Source organism: Mustelus asterias, chromosome 19 (genome assembly GCF_964213995.1).
Source record: "Mustelus asterias chromosome 19, sMusAst1.hap1.1, whole genome shotgun sequence".
NCBI classification, from domain to species: domain Eukaryota; kingdom Metazoa; phylum Chordata; class Chondrichthyes; order Carcharhiniformes; family Triakidae; genus Mustelus; species Mustelus asterias.
In genome coordinates this window covers 3,188,819-3,210,680 of record NC_135819.1, presented here as the reverse complement: position 1 = coordinate 3,210,680, position 21,862 = coordinate 3,188,819, and the positions used below count along the sequence as shown (strand labels likewise).

At 47.6% G+C, this 21,862-nt stretch overlaps 2 protein-coding genes across 4 annotated transcripts in view; one reads left to right on the top strand and one right to left on the bottom strand.

Annotated features, from left to right (window-relative positions):
• The window catches only part of cc2d1a (coiled-coil and C2 domain containing 1A), a 493,461-nt gene that overhangs the window by 50,120 nt on the left and 421,479 nt on the right, over positions 1-21,862 (bottom strand). The window lies entirely within an intron of this gene.
• Positions 21,196-21,862, top strand: part of LOC144507688 (Krueppel-like factor 1) — a 43,142-nt gene continuing 42,475 nt past the window's right edge. For 2 of the 3 annotated variants that reach the window (XR_013500124.1, XM_078234879.1), the window contains exon 1: positions 21,196-21,580. Coding sequence is in view for 1 of the 3 variants with exons in the window: in XM_078234879.1 (XP_078091005.1) it covers positions 21,503-21,580 (78 nt within the window). In the remaining 2 variants the exon portion in view is untranslated. The remainder of the gene's footprint in view (positions 21,581-21,862) is intronic. The other variant, XR_013500125.1, reaches the window with a different exon arrangement.

The window sequence follows — 21,862 nt, the reverse complement described above, 5'->3', positions numbered from 1 at the left end:
CAGACTTGACTATCGCAGGCCTCAACCCTCCAAACTTGCCCAAAAATTCGACCAGCCCCGTATTACCATCCTGCAGCTAGCCCCACTGGCCAATCATCCCTGATCTTCCTGTCCTAGTGTGGCTCCAACTCCCCGAGTGAGGCCTACAAGGACTGGTCTTCTCCCATATCCCTCCGCCACCCACGCATTTCGAATCAGGATTGTTTTTGGAAGCTGCTCCAGATTCTTTCCTGCCAACTTCCCCAGGAAGTCAGAGCAGCGTTTCCACCTCCTCTCTCGCTGCTCGGGCTTCAGCAAGTTCCAAAATTAGGAGTTGGGTTTGCACAGGAAGAGAAAAAATAGCTCTGGTATAAAAAGCTGGAAGCCGAGAGAAAGCTGCGGTCAGAATCTGTGTGCCATTGACCGCATAATGGAGATTGAGTGGAAGTCAGAAATCCTTTCCCAGTGTACATGCACATTGTCTGGAAACTTATAAAATTCTAACAGGGTTAGACAGGACTGATTCAGAAAGAATGTTCCCGATGGTGGGGGAGCCCAGAACTAGGGGTCATAGTTTGAGGATAAGGGATAAACCTTTTAGAACGGAGGTGAGGAGAAAGTTCCTCACCCAGAGAGCGGTGAATCAGTGGAATTCACTACCACAGAAAGTAGTTGAGGCCAAAGCATTGTCTGATTTCAAGAAGAAATTAGATATAGCTCTTAGGGATCAAGGGATCATGAACAGACTGGGAATAGAGGGATACAAAAGAATGGTCTAGTGGGCACATGAGCAGCGCAGGCTTGGAGGGCCGAAGGGTCTGTTCCTGTGCTGTATTGCTCTTTGTTCTTTGATATGGGGGGAAGGCGGGAATCAGGATATTGAATTTGATGATCAGCCATGATCAAAATGAATGGCGGAGCAGGCTCGAAGGGCCGAATGGCCTACTCCTGCTTCTAATTTCTGTTTCCCTTGTTTTCTCCCCCTAATTCCCCATTTCCCTCTTAAAGTTTATTTATTAGTCACAAGTAAGGCTTACATTAACACTGCAATGAAGTTACTGTGTAATTCCCCTAGTCGCCACACTTCGGCGCTTGTTCGGGCCAATGCACCAAACCAGCACGCCTTCCAGACTGCGAGAGGAAACCGGGGCACCTGGAGGAAACCCACGCAGACACGGGGAGAATGTGCAAACTCCACACAGACAGTGACCCAAGCCGGGAATCGAACCCGGGTCTCTGGTGCTGTGAGGCAGCAGTGCCAACCACTGTGCCTCCCTTTGGATAATCGAGACCCGAAGGCCCTCCAAACAATGTTGAATGCTGGTTTCCTCATGCCAAGAGCTGTGTAAGCGGCAACACCTCCCCGATTATCCAGGTCAATTATTTGGATAGCCCAGTAGAAAGAATCAAGAGAGGCCTAGTGGCATTATTGTGAGACTATTAATCCAGCTAATGTTCTGGGGACCTGGGTTCGAATCTGCCATGGCAGATGGTGGACTTTGAACTCAATAAAAAATATTTGGATTTAAGAATCTGCTGATGAAAGTATTGTCGATTGTCGTAAAAACCCATCTGGTTCACTAATGTGCTTTAGGGAAGGAAATCTGCCGTCCTTACCTGGTCTGGCCTACATGTGACTCCAGAGCCACAGCAATGTGGGTGACTCTCAACTGCCCTTAGGCAACTAGGGATGGGCAATAAATGTTGGCCCAGCCAGCGACACCCATGTCCCACAATTGAATAAAAAAAACAGAAAGCGCAAAAGGAGGCCATTCGGCCCATCATGCCTGTGCAACCCTTGGAAAGAATTATTCAATTGGATCTCTTAATCCTCAGCCCCACAAATCTCTCCCAGTTTCATAGTTATTGTTGAATCTGATTTCAATGTCTTTCAGGCCATATTACTAATAATAAAGCAATAGATATGAAAAATGTATGCTACAGAGACCTATTATCTGGCTTTCAACTTAAATCTCTTTCCGGGTACATAGTTTAGTATAACAAACCAAAGGACAGGAGTTGACACAAATTCACTTGAACAAACTTTTGTTTCTTCAACACTTTAGGTGCCAAAACTCATAAACCCACTACAGTTACAATGTTAACTCTTTCATTTCAATTCTAACTTTAACTCTAAACTTTTAACTCTTTAACTGAAAACAAATACTGCCCCGGTTCTGAACGAACTGGCCAGGTCCGTCCCCAATATAGATTCTTCCTCGTGGTTCTTCTCTGAAGGTGTTCTCCAGCGCATACTTGCGCTGGTGGTTCTCAAGTCGTTGCTGGGGACAAAGGCTGAAACACATCTCTTTATCCCCAAACATTCCCAATCTTCCAGAAAGTTCTCTGGCACTCAGCCAATGATATCATCGGAAACCAATCACGCTGTTCGATCATGGCCAATGGAGTTACTCGTAAACAACTCCCAAATGTTGATACCAAGCTGCAGGTAAATTTCATAGCCTCACCATATATGGGAATAGTGGTTCCTATGTGTCTAGCACAGTCCAAACAACCATCCTTATTTGGTCAACGCAGGAAGCGTCAGGTCACAGCTCACAGGCCAGGTCACAACTTGCAACAGCCTTCTAACCAGCACCTGTGTTTAATTGTAACTTGACCAAAGTTCTCAGCATGTTTGGCTCTCATTATAGTTAAGAAAGCCCACCAACGCCTCTACTTTCTCAGAAGATGAAGGAAATTTGGCATGTCAGCTATGACACTCACCAACCTTTACAGATGTACCATAGAAGGCATTCTTTCTGGTTGTATCACAGCTTGGTATGGCTCCTGCTCTGCCCAAGACTCGCAAGGAACAACAAAAGGTCGTGAATGTAGCCCAATCCATCACGCAAACCAGCCTCCCATCCATTGACTCTGTCTACACTTCCCGCTGCCTCGACAAAGCAGCCAGCATAATTAAGGACCCCACGCACCCCGGACATTCTCTCTTCCACCTTCTTCTGTCAGGAAAAAGATACAAAAGTCTGAAGTCACGTACCAACCAACTCAAGAACAGCTTCTTCCCTGCTGCCATCAGACTTTTGAATGAACCTACCTCACATTAAGTTGATCTTTCTCTACACCCTAGCTGTGACTGTAACACTTCATTCTGCACTCTCTCCTTTCCTTCTCTATGAACGGTATGCTTTGTCTGTATAGAGCGCAAGAAATAATACTTTTCACTGTATACTAATACATGTGACAATAATAAATCAAATCAAATCAAATCAAAACAATTGCCCTGACAGCTAATATTGCCATTGTTGTTACAATTGGCCCTCTGGCCTCAGGTGTAATAGAGGCGGGTACAATTTTGTCTTTTAAAAAACATTTAGACAGTTACATGGGTAAGATTGGTATAGAGGGATATGGACCAAACATGGACAATTAGGACTAGCTTAGTGGTTAAAGAAAAAGGGCAGCATGGACAAGTTGGGCCGAAGGGCCTGTTTCCATGCTGTGAACCTCTATGACTCTGTAACCCAGAGACAACAATGGGACGGTGATAGATTTCCAAGTCAGGGTGGTGTATGCGACATGGAGAGGAATTTGCAGGTAGAGGGATTCTCATGTGTCTGCTGCCCTTGTCCTTCCAGATGACCAAGTTGCTGGGTTTGGAAGGTGGGGGTGTCTAAGGAGCCTTGGTGAGTTGCTACAGTGCATCTTGTGGATGGTACACATGGCTGCCAATGTGTGTTGGTGGTGAAGGGAATGGATGTTGATGGTGATGGATAGGATGCCAATCAAACGGGCTGCTTTGTCCTGGATAGTTTAAAGTTTATTTCTTAGTGTGACAAGTAGGCTTACATTAACACTGCAATGAAGTTACTGTGAAAATCCCCTAGTCGCCACACTCTGGCGCCTGTTTGGGGACACTGAGGGAGAATTTAGCACGGCCAATGCACCCTAACCAGCACGTCTTTCGGACTGTGGGAGGAAACCGGAGCGCCCGGAGGAGAACCACGCAGACACGGAAACCAGAATTTTATCGCCTCCCTTGCCCGAGGCTTATAAGAACCCTTCCGAGGCCAACGGAGAATGCTGTTCTGTGAATCTTCTGTGCCGGTAAAATTCCAGCTGGGGAGAACTTGCAAACTCTGTACCGACAGTGACCCAAGCCGGGAATTGAACCCGGGTCCCTGGCGGTGTGAGGCAGCAGTGCTAACCACTGTGCCGCCGTGCCACCTTATGTCGCACTTCTTGAGTGTTGTTGGAGCTGCATCCATCCAGGCAAGTGGGCAGTATTCCATCACACTCCTGACTTGTGCCTTGTAGATGGTGGACAGGCTTTGGGGAGTCAGGAGGTGAGTTAGTCGCCGCAGGATTCCCAGCCTCTAACCTTGCTCTTTTAGCCCTGGTATTTATATGTCTACACTATTTTTCTGGGTACTATTGTGGGGCAGCTGTGGTTCTTCATAATGTGGACGGAACATCACTGCCACATTCAACCCCGCCCTCAGCTGATATCCCAATGTTTCAGTTGGCACAATGGTCCACTTTTGTTTCATTGCTGATATAAAGGAGAGAAACAAGGACAAGACGGAGAGAGAGAGAAAGTGAAAGAAAGTGAGTGAGCAATCAAAGAAGATACGGGAAAGGTTGGAGAAGGAGGTGAAAGAAAAGTCTAATGAAATAAGGGGACCAAAAGAGAAACCGCTGGAAAATCTCAGCAGGTCTGGCAGCATCTGTAAGGAGAGAAAAGAGCTGATGTTTCGAGTCCAGATGACCCTCTGTCAAAGCTGGTCATCCAGACTCAAAACATCAGCCCTTTTCTCTCCACAGATGCTGCCAGACCCGCTGAGATTAGAACCATAGAACCATAGAAAATTACAGCTCAGAAACAGGCCTTTTGGCCCTTCTTGTCTGTGCTGAACCATTTTTTGCCTAGTCCCACTGACCTGCACTTGGACCATATCCCTCCACACCCCTCTCATCCATGAACCCGTCCAAGTTTTTCTTAAATGTTACAAGTGACCCCGCATTTACCACTTTATCCGGCAGCTCATTCCACACTCCCACCACTCTCTGCATGAAGAAGCCCCCCCTAATATTCCCTTTAAACTTTTCTCCTTTCACCCTTAACCCATGCCCTCTGGTTTTTTTCTCCCCTCGCCTCAGCGGAAAAAGCCTGCTTGCATTCACTCTATCTATACCCATCAAAATCTTATACACCTCTATCAAATCTCCCCTCAATCTTCTACGCTCCAGGGAATAAAGTCAGAACCTATTCAATCTCTCTCTGTAACTCAGCTTCTCAAGTCCCGGCAACATCCTTGTGAACCTTCTCTGCACTCTTTCAATCTTATTTACATCCTTCCTGTAACTAGGTGACCAAAACTGTACACAATACTCCAAATTCGGCCTCACCAATGCCTTATATAACCTTACCATAACACTCCAACTTTTATACTCGATACTCCGATTTATAAAGGCCAATGTACCAAAGGCACTCTTTATGACCCTATCCACCTGTGACGTCACTTTTAGGGAATTCTGTACCTGTATTCCCAGATCCCTCTGTTCAACTGCACTCTTCAGAGTCCTACCATTTACCCTGTACGTTCTTCTTTGGTTTGTCCTTCCAAAGTGCAATATCTCACACTTGTCTGCATTAAATTCCATTTGCCATTTTTTTTTCCAGCATTTTCCAGCATTTTTTCTTTTGGTTTCCGATTCCAGCATCCGCAGTAATTTGCTTTTATCCAATGAAATAAGGGGGTTTATCTCCGATGGTTGGCAGATGTGGGTAAATTTATCCTGTGGAAGAGAAAGTGTGTGAGTATAAACTGGAGCAGGATTACAGTGCAAGAGCTTCAATGTGCCAGTCAATGTCTTGTTCTCAATCTTTATCAAGAGGCTCAGATTGGCTGAGATTGGGCAGGGTAGAGAGAGCTTTTTTAACATTGAATGTGTGATTCTGTTCTGGGAGTGCTCAAGGCCAACAACAGTTGCAAAGAAGCATAAAGTAGGAATTAATTCTGTAGGTGGCCTGAGAGAACAACTCCACTGCGGACAGTACCTGGGAAGGTGTTGAGGATAATACATCAAGAAATGAAAACTCTTGGGGTCAACCTTACCCTGTGCAGCACTCATTCCAGGGTGTCAGCCGCGGTGTCACAGTGGTTAGCACTGCTGCCTCACAGAGCCAGGGGGGACCCGGGTTCAATTCCTGGCTTGGGTCACGGTCTGTGTGGAGTTCACACGGTTCTCCCGGTGTCTGCGTGGGTTTCCTTCGGGTGTTCCGGTTTCTTCCCACAGTCCAAAGATGTGCACGTTAGGTGGATTGGCCATGCCAAATTGCCCCTCAGTGTCCAAAGACGTCTAGGTTAAGAGGATTGGCCATGCTAAATTGCCCCTTAGTGTCCCAAGATGTCTAGGTTTAATGAATTGGCCGTGCTCAATTGCCCCTTAGTGTTCCAAGATGTGCAGGTTAGGTGGATTGGCCATGCTAAATTGCCCCTTAGTGTCCAAAGATGTGTGGGTTAGGGGGATTGCCCATGCTAAATTGTCCCATCGTGTCCCAAAGATCTGTAGGTTAGGTGGATTGGCCATGCTAAATTGCCCTTAGTGTCTAAAGATGTGTAGGTTAGGTGGATTGGCCGTGATATATTGCCCCTTAGTGTTCCAAGATGTGCAGGTAAGAGGGATTAGCCATGCTAAATTGTCCCTTAGTGTCCAAAGATGTGCAGGTTAGGTGGATTAGCCATGTTAAATTGTCCCTTAGTGTCCAAAGATGTGCAAGTTAGGTGGATTAGCCGTGGGAAATGTGTGGGGTTACGGGGATAGGGTGGGGGAGAGGGTCTGGGTAAGATATTCTGCCAGAGAGTCAGTGCAGACTCAATGGGCTGAATGGCCTCTTCTGCACTGTCAGGGTTTCTATGATTCACAGAGGTGTAAACAGACAAAACAGATTCAAAGATGGTGATGTTAGAAGGACAGAGCAGTTAAATGCTTATCCTTAGAGGTGAGTTTTAAGGAGGATCTTTTAGGGGAAAGCAGAGAGGTGGAGAGATTAGAAGGAGTTGTGGTGCCCAGAAAACATGGCCATCAGGATGGACTGTTGGTGAAAGGAATATGCGATACACAGGAGTTGGGGAGATACACAAGAGGATGTGAATGCTCAAGAACTTCCAACATTCTTTCTGGTTGTATCACAGCTTGGTATGGCTCCTGCTCTGTCCAAGACCGTAAGAAACTCCAAAGGGTCGTGAACGAAGCCCAGTCCATCACTCAAACCAGCCTCCCATCCATTGACTCTGTCTACACTTCCCGCTACCTCGGCAAAGCAGCCAGCGTAATCAAGGACCCCACGCACCCCGGACATTCTCTCTTCCACCTTCTCCCGTCAGGAAAAATATAGAAAAGTCTAAGAACATATACCAACTGACTCAAGAACAGCTTCTTCCCTGCTGCCATCAGACCTTTGAATGGACCTACCTCGCATTAATTTGATCTTTCTCTGCACCCTAGCTATGACTGTGACACTACATTCTGCACTCTCTCCTTTCCTTCTCTATGAACGGTATGTTTTGTCTGTACAGCGCGCAAGAAACAATACCTTTCAGTGTATGTTAATACATGTGACAATAATAAATCAAATCAAAATCAAATCAAATGTTGTCCACATGGTATCATCTCCTCCAGAACACCAATTAACAAAGAACAGAGAAAAATGGGGAACTCCATCATTGACAGCACAGTTTTGTTTCAAATAGTAACTTTCACCTAATTTACACATCTTTGGACACTAAGGGGCAATTTAGCATGGCCAATCCACCTAACCCGCACAGAATAGACCACCCCCCCCCCCCCCCCAGCTTACCCCTTGCTAATGTCCAATCTCTGGAAAACAAGCTCGACGAACTTAGAGCCAGACTCACTTTCCAAAGAGAACTGAGGGACTGCTGTGTGCTCTGTTTCATGGAGACATGGCTCACTCCTGCTTCACCGGACAGTGCCCTACAACCAGAGAGCTTCTCAATCCATCGAATGGACCGCACAGCGGCCTCAGGCAAGGCAAGGGGAGGTGGGGTCTGTTTTGTAATCAACACCTTGTGGTGCCTAGACATAGCAACACTGGCAACTTTCTGCTTCCCAGGCCTAGAATACCTGACGCTAAAATGCCGCCTACTACCTTCCACGGGAGTTCACCTCCGTTATCCTGATGGCAGTTTATATCCCACCACATGCGGACATGAAGACCACGCTGGACGAAATATACACCACCACAAATAGCCTTGAGGCGAAACATCCCGAGGCCTTGTTCATCATGGCCCGGAGACTTCAATCAGGCCAAGCTCAAGAGTATTCTACTAAGTTATCACCAACACATCTCCTGTTCCACCAGAATCCCAAACATCCCACACCACTGCTACACAAATATCAAACATGCCTCCCGCTCTATCGCCCGCCCACACTTTGGCAAATCAGACCACAAGGCTGTGCTCCTGCTCCCGGCTTACAAGCAAAAGCTGAAGCGGGAGAATCCATCAAAGAGACTCGTGCAATGCTGGTCTGAGAAATCGGATGATCTCCTATGGGACTGCTTGGAGTCAGTGGACTGGTCAGTATTTAAAAACTCTGTGACCAGCCTGAACATCAGGCTAATGCCTGACTGCATCAGTAAGTGTGTAGAAGACTGTGCCAAGAAAGCAAATCCGTGTGTTCCCCAACCGGAAACCATGGATGAACAGGGATATCCACAGCTGGCTGAAGTCCAGGTCTGAGGCATTCAAGTCAGGCGACCCTGACCTACACAAGAAAGCCAGATACGATCCAAGGAGATCCATCAAAGATGCCAAAAGACAATACCGGACCCAGCTAGAGTCCCAGGCTAGCCACACCGACCCCCGCCAACGATGGCAAGATCTGCAAGACTTAACAGGCTACAAGATGAAGGCATGTAAAATCACTGGCACCAGCGCACCCCTCCCTGATGAGCTCAATGTATTCTGTGCCCGTTTTGAGCAAGAGGTCAGCGAGAGCATGTCCTCCACCCTGGAAGCCCTGGATGAATCTGTATCTGGGGTCACCATTGCTGATGTCAGAGCAGCTTTCTCGAAGGTCAACCTACAGAAAACAACTGGCCCGGATGGGGTATCTGGACGAACACTCAGATCCTGCGTGGATCAGCTGGCAGGGATATTCACAGACATCTTCAACCTCTCTTTACAACAATCTGAGGTCCCTATCTGCTTCAAGAAGATGACTATCATCCCGGTACCTAAGAAAAAACAGGCAGCGTGCCTTAATGACTATCGGCCGGTGGCTCTGACGTCCATCAGTGTTTTGAAAGGTTAGTCATGGCACGAATCAATTCCAGCCTCCCGGACTACCTGGATCCACTACAGTTTGCCTATCGCCGCAACAGGTCCACAGCAGATGCCATCTCCCTGGCTCTGCACTCAACCCTGGAACACCTAGATAACAAGGACACCTATGTCAGACTCCTATTTATTGACTACAGCTCAGCCTTCAACACCATTATTCCCACAAAACTCATCTCCAAACTCCGTGGCCTGGGCCTCGGCACCTCCCTCTGCGACTGGATCCTGAACTTCCTAACTCACAGACCACAATCAGTAAGGATGGGCAACAACACCTCCTCCACGATCATCCTCAACACCGGTGCCCCACAAGGTTGTGTTCTCAGCCCCCTGCTATACTCCTTATACACCTATGACTGAGTGGTCAAATTCCCCTCCAATTCGATTTTCAGGTTTGCTGATGACACCACCATAGTGGGTCAGATCTCAAACAATGACGAGACAGAGTACAGGAATGAGATAGAGAATCTGGTGAACTGGTGCGGCAACAATAATCTCTCCCTCAATGTCAACAAAACGAAGGAGATTATCATCGACTTCAGGAAGCGTAAAGGAGAACATGCCCCTGTCTACATCAATGGGGACGAAGTAGAAAGGGTCGAGAGCTTCCAGTTTTTAAGTGTCCAGATCACCAACAACCTGTCCTGGTCCCCCCATGCTGACACTATAGTTAAGAAAGCCCACCAACGCCTCTACTTTCTCAGAAGACTAAGGAAATTTGGCATGTCAGCTACGACTCTCACCAACTTTTACAGATGCACCATAGAAAGCATTCTTTCTGGCTGTATCACAGCTTGGTCTGGCTCCTGCTCTGCCCAAGACCGCAAGAAACTACAAAAGGTCGTGAATGTAGCCCAATCCATCACGCAAACCAGCCTCCCATCCATTGACTCTGTCTACGCTTCACACTGCCTCGGAAAAGCAACCGGCATAATTAAGGACCCCACGCACCCCGGACATTCTCTCTTCCACCTTCTTCCATCGGGAAAAAGATACAAAAGTCTGAGGTCACGTACCAACCGACTCAAGAACAGCTTCTTCCCTGCTGCTGTCAGACTTTTGAATGGATTTACCTTGCCTTAAGTTGATCTTTCTCTACACCCTAGCTATGACTGTAACACTACATTCTGCACTCTCTCGTTTCCTTCTCTATGAATGGTATGCTTTGTCTGTATAGCGCGCAAGAAACAATACATTTCACTGTATCCCAATACATGTGACAATAATAAATCAAATCAAATCAATCTGGACAGTCATCGGAAATCTCAACCTTATGTGCTGGGGGATGATGCGGAGTCCCCACAATGGCGGATCTTTCCCCTTCTCAGTATGAATAGAGTGAAGCCAGCCATGGTGCTCCAGGTGCCAACTAACTGGAGTCAGGGCGGCAAGGTGGCACAGTGGTTAGCGCTGCTGCCTCACAACGCCAGGGACCCGGGTTCAATTTCCAGCCTCGGGCAGCTATCTGTGTGGATTTTGCACATTCTCCCCGTGTCTGCATGGGTGTCATCTGGGTGCTCTGATTTCCTCCCACAGTCCAAAGATGTGCGGGTTAGGTGGATTGGCCATGCTAAATTGCCCCTTAGTGTCCAAAGGTGTGTAGGTTAGGCGGATTGGCCATGCTAAATTGTCCCTTAGTGTCCAAAGATGTGTAGGTTAGGCGGATTGGCCATGCTAAATTGTCCCATAGTGTCTAAAGATGTCAAGTTAGGTGGATTGGCCATGCTAAATTGCCCCTTAGTGTCTAAAGATGTCAAGTTAGGTGGATTGGCCATGCTAAGTTGCCCCTTAGTGTCTAAAGGTGTCAAGTTAGGTGGATTGGCCATGCTAAATTGCCCCTTAGCGTCAAGGGGATTAACAGGATAAATACGTGGGTTTACGAGGACAGGGCCTGGGTGGGATTGTTGTCAGTGCAGCCTCGATGGGCCAAATGGCCTCCTTCTGTAGGGATTCGATGAGCCAATGCAGCGTAAACACTCTCCACTTGACTGGATGACTGCGGCTCCGATAAGGCTCAAGAAGTTCAATGCCAACCAGGAGAACGTAGCCCCCGCTTGCTTGACACCCCATCCACCACCTTCAACATTCACCCCCTCCGCCATTGGCACACAATGGCAGCCGTGTGTACCATCTGCAAGGTGCACTGCAATGACTTGCCAAGGTTTCTTCAACAGCACCTTACGAACTCACGACCACTTCCATCTAGAAGGACAAGGGCAGCAGATACATGGGAACACCACCCCCACCTGCAAGTTCCCCTCCAAGCCACTCACCAACTTGGAAATATATCGGCTGTTCCTTCACTGTGGCTGGGTCAAAATCCTGGAATTCCCTCCCTAACAGCACTGTGGGTGTACCTACATCTCATGGACTGCAACGGGTTCAAGAAGGCAGCTCACCACCACCTTCTCAACGGCAACTAGGGATGGGCACTAAACGCTGCCCTTGCCAGCGATGCCCACATCCAGTTTCAGTTTATTTAAGTTTAAGTTTGTTTATTAGTGTCACAAGTAGGCTTACATTAACAGTGCAATGAAGTTACTGTGAAAATCCCCTTGTCACCGCACTCTGATGCCTGTTCAGGGAGAATTTAGCATGGCCAATGCACCTAACCAGATTATGGGAGGAAACCGGAGCACACGGAGGAAACCCACGCAGACACGGGGAGAATGTGCAGACTCCACACAGTGACTCAATTGAACCCGGGTCCCTTGCGCTGTGAGGCAGCAGTGCGAACCACCGTGCCACCCCAGTGAAAGAATGAAAAAAAGGGATTTAAACTCCAGGTGCCTGTCTGTATGAAGCAGTGTACTGTATTAAAACAGTGAACAAAGAGTAGTTGCGAATGTGTTGACACCATATGGGGACACACCTTCCTAGCTATTCTGTACAACATCTGAATGGAATGATTATGCAATAAGTTGGCTCAGTTTCTGATACAAGATCTGACTTAAAGTGACTGAAATGGTGTTGTTACTGGAACTGGAGACACTCAAATGGTACAATGTACTAACGCATGCTTTCAGTACCAGCAATGTACGCTGTCAGGTAGAGATGTGACCTGTCCATGCATCATGCCCACTGCATACCCGGTGAAAATCCAGCTGTGCCAATTTCTGGGGCATGGGGAACAACTCTTTGTGCTTGAACGCGAATACCCAATATCTCATTTCCATCTAGTTCCCTCACAGCATCAGGGACCTGGGTTCGATTCCCAGCTTGGGTCACTGTCTCCGTGGAGTTTGCACCTTCTACTTGTGTCTGCATGGGTTTTGTCCGGGCGCTCCAGTTTCCTCCCACAGTCCGAAAGACGTGTTGGTTAGATGGATTGTCCACGCTAAATTCTCCCTCAGTGTACTCGAACAGGTGCCAGAGTCTGGCAACTCGGGACTTTCACAGTAACTTCATTGCAGTGTGTGGTGGACCTCAGTTGTGCCTTTGTCCTATATGGACCACCGTTGTGTGTGTTTGTCATACCTGGACACATCCCCTTCCAGTTTGGTTCCTCCCCTCGGCACCTAGTATAAAGGTGGCTGTCTCCTCCCCCTTGTTCAGTCCAGGTCGGTTAATTGTTGGGATCTGCTCCTGATTCTGTTGTGAATAAAAGCCTACACTTATATTGGCATATCGGTAGTCTTTCGCCTTATTGATAGCGCATCAATTTTATTCACAACAGAATCAGGAGCAGATCCCAACAATTAACCGACCTGGACTGAACAAGGGGGAGGAGACAGCCACCTTTATACTAGGTGCTGAGGGGAGGAACCAAACTGGAAGGGGATGTGTCCAGGTATGACAAACACACACAACGGTGGTCCATATAGGACAAAGGCACAACTGAGGTCCACCACACAGTGTTAATGTAAGCCTTACTAATCAAAATAAACTAAACTAGTTACCCAGGGCCAAAAAGTGATTAAATACCTTCTCACTTCAAAACACCACAGGTGAGTGTGGACCAGCTCAGAGGGATTGGAATCGTAGCATAGAATCATAGCATCACTACAGTGCAGAAGGAGGCCATTGAGCCCATTGCGTCTGCACTGACTCTCTGACAAGTATCCCCACAAGGCCATCCCCACACCCCCACTTCTTGCCTTCAAACAACCGCGCAACCTCAAACAGACCATTGTCCGCAGCAAACTACCCAGCCTTCAGGAGAACAGTGACCATGACACCACACAACCCTGCCACAGCAACCTCTGCAAGATGTGTCGGATCACCGACATGGATGCCATCATCTCACGTGAGAACACCATCCACCAGGTACACGGTACCTACTCTTGCAACTCGGCCAACGTTGTCTACCTGATACGCTGCAGGAAAGGATGTCCCGAGGCATGGTACATTGGGGAAACCATGCAGACGCTACGACAACGGATGAATGAACACCGCTCGACAATCACCAGGCAAGACTGTTCTCTTCCTGTGGGGGAGCACTTCAGCAGTCACGGGCATTCAGCCTTGGATCTTCAGGTAAGCGTTCTCCAAGGCGGCCTTCACGATACACGACAGCGCAGAGTCGCTGAGCAGAAACTGATAGCCAAGTTCCGCACACATGAGGACGGCCTAAACCGGGATGTTGGATTTATGTCACATTATCAGTAACCCCCACAGCTTGTCTCCTGGACTTGCGGGCTATCCTGTCTGGAGACACTACACATCTCTTTAACCTGTGCTTAATGCTCCCTCCACCCACATTGTCTGTATCTTTAAGATCTGGTTGGCTGTAGGGATTCGCATTCTAATCAGTATTCTGTAACTCGATTTTGTGTCTCTGTGCCCTGTTTGAGAGCACATTTCCACTCCATCTGACGAAGGAACAGCGCTCCGAAAGCTAATGGTATTTGCTACCAAATAAACCTGTTGGACTTTAACCTGGTGTTGTTAAAACTCTTACTGTGTTCACCCCAGTCCAACGCCGGCATCTCCACATCATAAGTATCTCTTACCCAGGCCTATCAACCGACCCTATCCCATGGCCAATCATAGAATCCTACAGTGCAAAAGGAGGCCATTCAGCCCATCGAGTCTGCACTGACCACAATCCCACCCAGGCCCTATCCCCATAACCCCATGCATTTACCTTAGCTAGGCCCCTGAGACTAAGGGACAATTTAGCATGGCCAATCCAGCTAACCCACACATCTTTGCTCCTCATCCTGTTTACCCACCAACTCTGCTTACTGACCAACCCTCACTCCCAGTCAAACACCACCTCAGTTTCAGAATTTTTATCCTTCTATTCAGCTTCCACACTGCCCTTATCCTTCTCTACCTCAGTAACCTCCTCCAGTCCGACACGATCTTCCACACATTCTCCATTTCCATTGCTCTACCATTGGTGGTTGTGCCTTTACCTTCAGGGATGGCACTCCCTCCCTAACGGCATAGTGGCACAGTGGTTAGCACTGCTGCCTCACAGCGCCAGGGACCTGGGTCACTGTCTGTGTGGAGTTTGCACCTTTTCCCCGTGTCTGCGTGGGTTTCCTCCGGGTGCTCCGGTTTCCTCCCACAGTCCAAAGATGTGCGGGTTAGGTTGATTGGCCATGCTAAATTGCCCTTTAGTGTCAGGGGGATTAGCAGGGTAAATATGTGGGGTTTCGGGGATAGGGCCTGGGTGGGATTGTGGTCGGTGCAGACTCGATGGGCCAAATGGCCTCCTTCTGCACCATAGATTCTACGGGAGCCTAAACTCTGGAATCCCCACGGAAAAAAGTCTTTTCACTTCATTCTATTCCCTTAAGATGCACCTTAACCTCTTTGACCAAGCCATCACCTGTCCTGGTGTCTCCTTCTATGGCTCAGTTCCTATTGTTAAACACTTGTTAAAGGCCTGAAGATGTTTTGCAATGTTTAAGGTGCTATCTGAATGCAAAGTGGAGATGCTAAAATCTCATGTAAAAGCAACGGAACTAAAACAAGTTTTACTTCACAGAATTGCTATGGGTGCGGAAGGAGGCCATTTGGCCCATCGTGTCTGTACCGGCTATTCAAAAGAACATCATGATTTTGTTCCATCCCCCTGCCTTTCCTCCGTACCCCCTGCACATTGTTTTTATTCAAATAATCATCTAATGCCCCCTCGAATGCCTCGATTGAACCTGCCTCCCCCACACTTCCAGACAGTGCATTCCAGACCCCAACCACTCGCTGGGTGAAAAAGGTTTTCCTCACATTACATTTGCTCCTTTTGCAAATCACTTTAAACCTGTGTCCCTCTCATCCTCGATCTATCCAGCCCCCTCATAATTTTGAACATCTCTATCAAATCTCCTCTTAGCCTTCTTGTCTCCGAGGAGAACAGCCCCAACCTATCCAATCTATCTCCATAACTGAAGTTTCTCATCCTTGGAACCAGTCTTGTAAACCCTTTCTGCATTGATATAGCGCCTTTCATGTTATCTGTACAGCCAGTGATGTACATTTGAAGTGTAGGCACTGTAATGATGTAGCAAACGTGACTACCAATTTATGCATAGCAAGATCCCACAAATTGCCACAAAATTATGATCACATTATTTGTTTTAGGTGCTGGTTGAGGTATAGTTATTGGTGAGAACACAAGGTAAGAACTCCCCTGCTGTTTTTCAACATAGCGTCATGTAATCATTCACTTCCACCCTGAGGGTTCAGTAGGAGTCTCAGTTTGACATCTCACCTGTACGACAGCTCTCACGACAGGATCGCACTCCTCCAGTACTGCACTGAAATGTCAGCTTAGACCACGTACTCAACTCTTTGGAGCGACACTGGAACATACTACGTTCTACCTGTGAGGCGACCAGGCACGACGGCACAGTGGTTAGCACACTGCTGCCTCACAGCGCCAGGGACCCGGGCAGTGCCGGATTTAGGCATAAGCTAAACAAGCTACAGCTCAGGGCCTCACAATCCACACAGGCCTCACAAAATTTCAGAAGGTTTACAATGAAGAGAACATTTAAGAGCGGATACCAGAAAAGAAAAAGAAAGCACCAGCTTGAAGAGCAACTCAAAAAATTACCAAAATCTATGATCAAGCTAGCCGAATCTTAGAAACCCTACAGCACAGAAAGAGGCCATTCGGCCCATCGAGTCTGCACCGACCACAATCCCACCCAGGCCCTATCCCCATATCCCTACATATTTACCCACTAATCCCTCTAACCTACGCATCCCAGGACACTAAGGGCAATTTTAGCATGGCCAATCAACCTAACCCGCACATCTTTGGACTGTGGGAGGAAACCGGAGCACCCGGAGGAAACCCATGGAGACACGAGGAGAATGTGCAAACTCCACACAGACAGTGACCCAAGCCGGGAATCGAACCCAGGTCCCTGGAGCTGTGAAGCAGCAGTGCTAACCACTGTGCCACCGTGCCGCCCATGATAAATAAATAATCAGTAAATGCATTCATTTGAAAATAATTTGTATTTTTCACTTTAAATACCTCGCTATTAAATAATTAAAAGGCATAATTATGTTTTCAATTTTTTTGTGGCGACCCAAGGTCCTGTTTTGGTACGCACCTTTGTGAGACCTTTTGGTGTAACTTTTTAACAAGGGGCCTCCAGGCTTTATGTAGCTGAGGGCCTCACCAAGTCCAAATCCGGCACTGGACCCGGGTTCGATTCCCGGCTTGTCTGTGCGGAGTCTGCACATTCTCCCGGTGTCTGCGTGGGTTTCCTCCGGGTGCTCCGGTTTCCTCCCACAGTCTGAAAGACGTGCTGGTTAGGGTGCATTGGCCGTGCTAAATTCTCCCTCAGTGTTACCCGAACAGGAGCGTGGCGACTAGGGGATTTTCACAGTAACTTCATTGCAGTGTTAATGTAAGCCGACTTGTGACACCAATAAATAAACTTTAAACTACGTAAAACTTTAAACTACGTAAATGGGATGGTGGTGTGTTACACATCACTCAGTGAGTTTTAGTTGCTGTGGCAACCTGCACTTTAATGCATGTGTTGTAGTTTGGAGCTATAGAGATTGTAGAGGTCCAATATTCTCTCCATTATCTCCATTCTCTCCATCAAGCAACAAGACCTGAATAGTATCCAGGCTTGGGCTGACAAGTGACATTTAAGCCACACAGTGCCAGGCAGTGACTAACTAGAGAGGATCTAACCATCACCTCTTGCCAGTCAATGGCATTACCATCACTGAATCCTTCATCAATATCCTGGAGGCTAGCACTGACCAGGAGCTGAACTGGACCCAGGTGTGTGGATACAAGGCAAGTCAGAGGCTAGGAATCTTGAAGTGAGTAACTTGATGCACTATCAATCAAGCAAAGACTAGTTTGTATGCAAGAACAAATAGGCTTTTATTCGCAAAAGACTTGGAGCACACCCATGCTGGTGAACTGGTCCAGAGACTGAGGCAGGGGGGGTGGGGAGCAATCACCTTTATACCTGGACTAGGGGGGGAGGAGTCCCAGGCCGGGCCGGCAGGGGCATGCCCAGGCATGTCACACACACACACAGGCAATAAGCTTAACAGTGGTTTACCACATAACTCACCTCCTGACACCCCAAAGTCTCCCCCTGCCTAAAGAGCCAGACGGAACGTTAAAATTATTATTTTTAAATGCAAGTTAAATGCGCTGATATGAAGTGCTATGAGGGGACCTAGCTAGGGTAAATACATGGGGTTATGGGGATAGGGCTTGAGTTGTGATTGTGGTCGGTGCAGACTCGATGGGCCAAATGGCCTCCTTCTGCACTGTAGGGATTCTATGATTTTGGTAGGTCGAAAATGGACAAGACAGTAGGAAGTAAAGGGTACAACTCTAAAGGTGGCGGCGGGGGGAGCGGGGGGGGGGGGGGGGGGGGGGGGGGTGGGGGCGGGGGGTGTAGGAGCAGATGAGTCTGGTGTACTTAAGGCTTGAAAGGTGCCAAGGCAGAAAAATGGGGCAGTTAATAAAGCATACCATATCCTAAAATAGAAAAAGCTGGAAAAACTCAGCCAGTCTGGCAGCATCTGTGGAGAGAGAAAATACTGTTAATGTTTCATGTTAACTCGGTCATGGCTCTGGTCAGACCCCATTTGGAGTATTGTGAGCAGTCTTGGGCCCCATAGCTAAGAAAGGATGTGCTGGCCTTGGAAAGGGTCCAGAGGAGGTTCACAAGAATGATCCCTGGAATGAAGAGCTTGTCGTTTGAGGAACGGTTGAGGACTCTGAGTCTGCACTTGTTGGAGTTTAGAAGGATGAGGGGGGGGTCTTATTGAAACTTACAGGATACTGCGAGGCCTGGATAGAGTGGATGTGGAGAGGATGTTTCCACCAGTAGGAAAAACTAGAACCAGGGGGCAAAACCTCAGGCTGAAGGGACGATCCTTTAAAAGAGATGAGGAGGAATTTCTTCAGCCAGAGAGTGGTGAATCTGTGGAACTCTTTGCCGCAGAAGGCTGTGGAGGCCGAGTCATTGAGTGTCTTTAAGACAGATAGATAGGTTCTTGATTAATAAGGGGATCAGGGGTTATGGGGAAAAGGCAGGATGAGAAAAATATCAGCCATGATTGAATGGTGGAGCAGACTCGATGGGCCGAGTGGCCTCATTCTGCTCCTATGTCTTATGGTCTTTGGTCTGTATGATGTCAAGTCAGACTCAAAACGTTAACTGTTTCTCTCTCCACAGATGCTGCAAGACCTGCTGAGTTTTTCCAGTGTTTTCTGTTTTTATTTCAGATTTCCGACAGCTTTGGTATTTTACTTTTATTATTAGACAGTATCCTGAGTTTTATTATTAAGGACACAGAGGACAAGAGCAAGGAGGTTCTGCTGAACTTGTACAAGGCACTAGTTAGACCTCGGCTGGAATATTGTGTACAGTTCTGGGTGCCACACTATAGCGAGGATGTGAACGCATTGAAGAGAGAGAGCAGAAGAGGTTTAGCAGAATGGTTCCAGGGATGGGACACTTCAGTTATGAGGATAGATTGGAGAGGTTGGGACTGTTCTTGCTAAACACAAGGCTAAGAGATGGAATAGAAGTATTCAAAAATGTGAGGGGTCCAGACAGAGTTGATCGTGAGAAGCCGCTCCCATTGGCAGAAGGATCAAGAACGAGAGATTTAAGGTAATTGGCAAAAGAAGCAAAAGCAATGTGAAAACAAATCATTTTCAGACAGCGAGTGGTTAGGGTCTGGGAGTGTGGAGCAATCTCAGGCTATCCATAGAATCCCAACAGTGCAGAAAGAGACCATTTGGCCCATCAAACCTGCACCAACTCGCCAACAGAGCATCTTACCTAGACCCGCCCCCGCCCAACCCTGTGATCCCCACACATTTTCCACGCCTAAACCATCTTTAGATACTAAAGGGCAATTTAGCATGGCCAATCCACCTAGCCTACACATCTTTGGACACTAAGGAGCAATTTAGCATGGCCAATCTACCTAAACTGCTCATCTTTGGCCACTGCTAGGCAATTTACCATGGCCAATCCACCTAACCTGCTCATCTTTGGACACTAAAGGGCAATTTAGCATGGCCAATTCACCTAACCCACATATCTTTGGACACTAAGGGACAATTTAGCATGCCCAATCCACTTAACCTGCTCATCTTTGGACACTAAGCGGCAATTTAGAATGGCCAATCCACCTGACCTGCACATATTTGGACATTAAGGGAGAATTTAGCATGGCCAATCCACCTAACCTGCACATCTTTGGACACTAAGGGGAAGTTTAGCATGTTCAATCCACCTAATCTGCACATCTTTGGTCACTAAGGGGCAACTTAACATAGCCAATCCACCTAACCTGTATATCTGAAAGGCAGCAATGCCAACCAGTGTGCCACCCCTGCAGAGGGAATTAGATGATGATTTGAAAAGGAAAGAATCTGTTGGGTTACGGAGAGAAGGTGGCACCAGGAACAATGCTCATTTTGAGAGCCAGCCAGTATGGTGATGATGGACTGAGTGGCCTCCTTCTCCACTGTAACACTGTGACTGGAAAGAGTGGTAAAACTCAATTTAATGGTAATATTCAAAAAGGAATTGGTCAACAGTTGAAAAAAAGAAAAAAGTGAAACAAGATTGCAGGGTGATGTGGAAACTCATGGGGGGATACAATTAGACAACTAATTGTGTTTGCAAATTGCCTCACAACGCCAGGGACCCGGTTCAATTCTGGCCTCGAGTGACTGTCAGTGTGACTGCACATTCTCCCCATGTCTGTGTGGGTTTCCTCCAGGTGCTCCGGTTTCCTTCCACAGTTCAAAGATGTGCGGGTTAGGTTGATTGGCCATGCTAAATTCCCCCTTAGTGCGGGGGGATTATAAAATACAATTTATTTATTAACAACAAGTAGGCTTACATTAACACTGCAATGAAGTTACTGTGAAAATCCCCTAGTCACCACACTCCGGTGCCTGTTCAGGTACATTGAGGGAGAATTTAGCATGGCCAATGCGCCTAACCAGATTGTGGAGATGCCAGTGTTGGACTGGAGTAATACAGTAAGAAGTCCCACAACACCAGGTTAAAGTCCAACCAGATTAGCAGGCTAAACGTGCGGGGTTATGGGGTAGGATTGTTGTGGGTGCAGGCGCGATGGGCCAAATGGCCTCTTTCTGCACTGTAGGGATTCTGTGAACTCCTGTAAAAAGGGGCCAGCACTGGCAAGGATGGGCCAAATCGCCTCCCTCTGTGCTCGTACATTCAGCAAGCAAAGTTAGTTCAAAATACAACACTTCCTAAATCATCTTGTCAACATTAACAGATTTAAAAGTGCTGCAGGAATCCTGCCGCTATATAAAGTGCCTTTTCTCCAAAAAGCTGTGAAAAAAAAGTTCACAAAAAGTTTCACAATTTCAAACACTGGTTTTGGAGGAGGAGGAGGGAGGGAGGGATGTGTCAATTTCATAAGTTGCCATTGACTGGCACCGCCCTTTGCCAGCAAAAACTTTCATTAATATTTGAAGTCTATTTAAATCATGTGTGAATATTAATCAGGGTTAAGTACAGCCCCCCCAGGAAGGGGGAAGAGAGAAAAGAAAATAGAGAGTTTAACCTGTTGCTGAGAGGCTTCTTGAGGTCGGAAAGGGAGAGGTGGTTGTGTGTGACACACACGCAGAGAGAGTGAGCAGTCAGTAAAGGAAGAGGCAGACACAGGGAGTGCAGCCACATCAGAGAAGCTGCTCCCTTTCCCAGCAAGGGGACAAGGTGGTGGTCACCTACCCCCCCCACCCTGGACTCGGCATGGCTTTGGCAGACGCTGTTCTCCCCTCAATCATCTCCTTCGCCAACTTCCAGGAGAGACAGAACGCGATCATTAAGGTACGGCAGACTTCGAACTGGAGTCACACAGTTTGCCTAACTTGGGGAAGTGGGGTTGATTGAAATATATTTGAAAGATTTACAAATGTTTCAATTCCACCAGACCTGAGTGTGTGGCTGCAGGAAGGGAGACACTGCTGGGGGTGGGGGAGACACTGCTGGGGGTGGGGGAGATACTGCTGGGGGTGGGGGGCTTCTGCTGAGATTAAAGCAATGCTGACTTTCACTCACTGTCCAGAGCTAGGCTTCCCGCTGGGACAGGACGGTGACCATCCAGCGGTG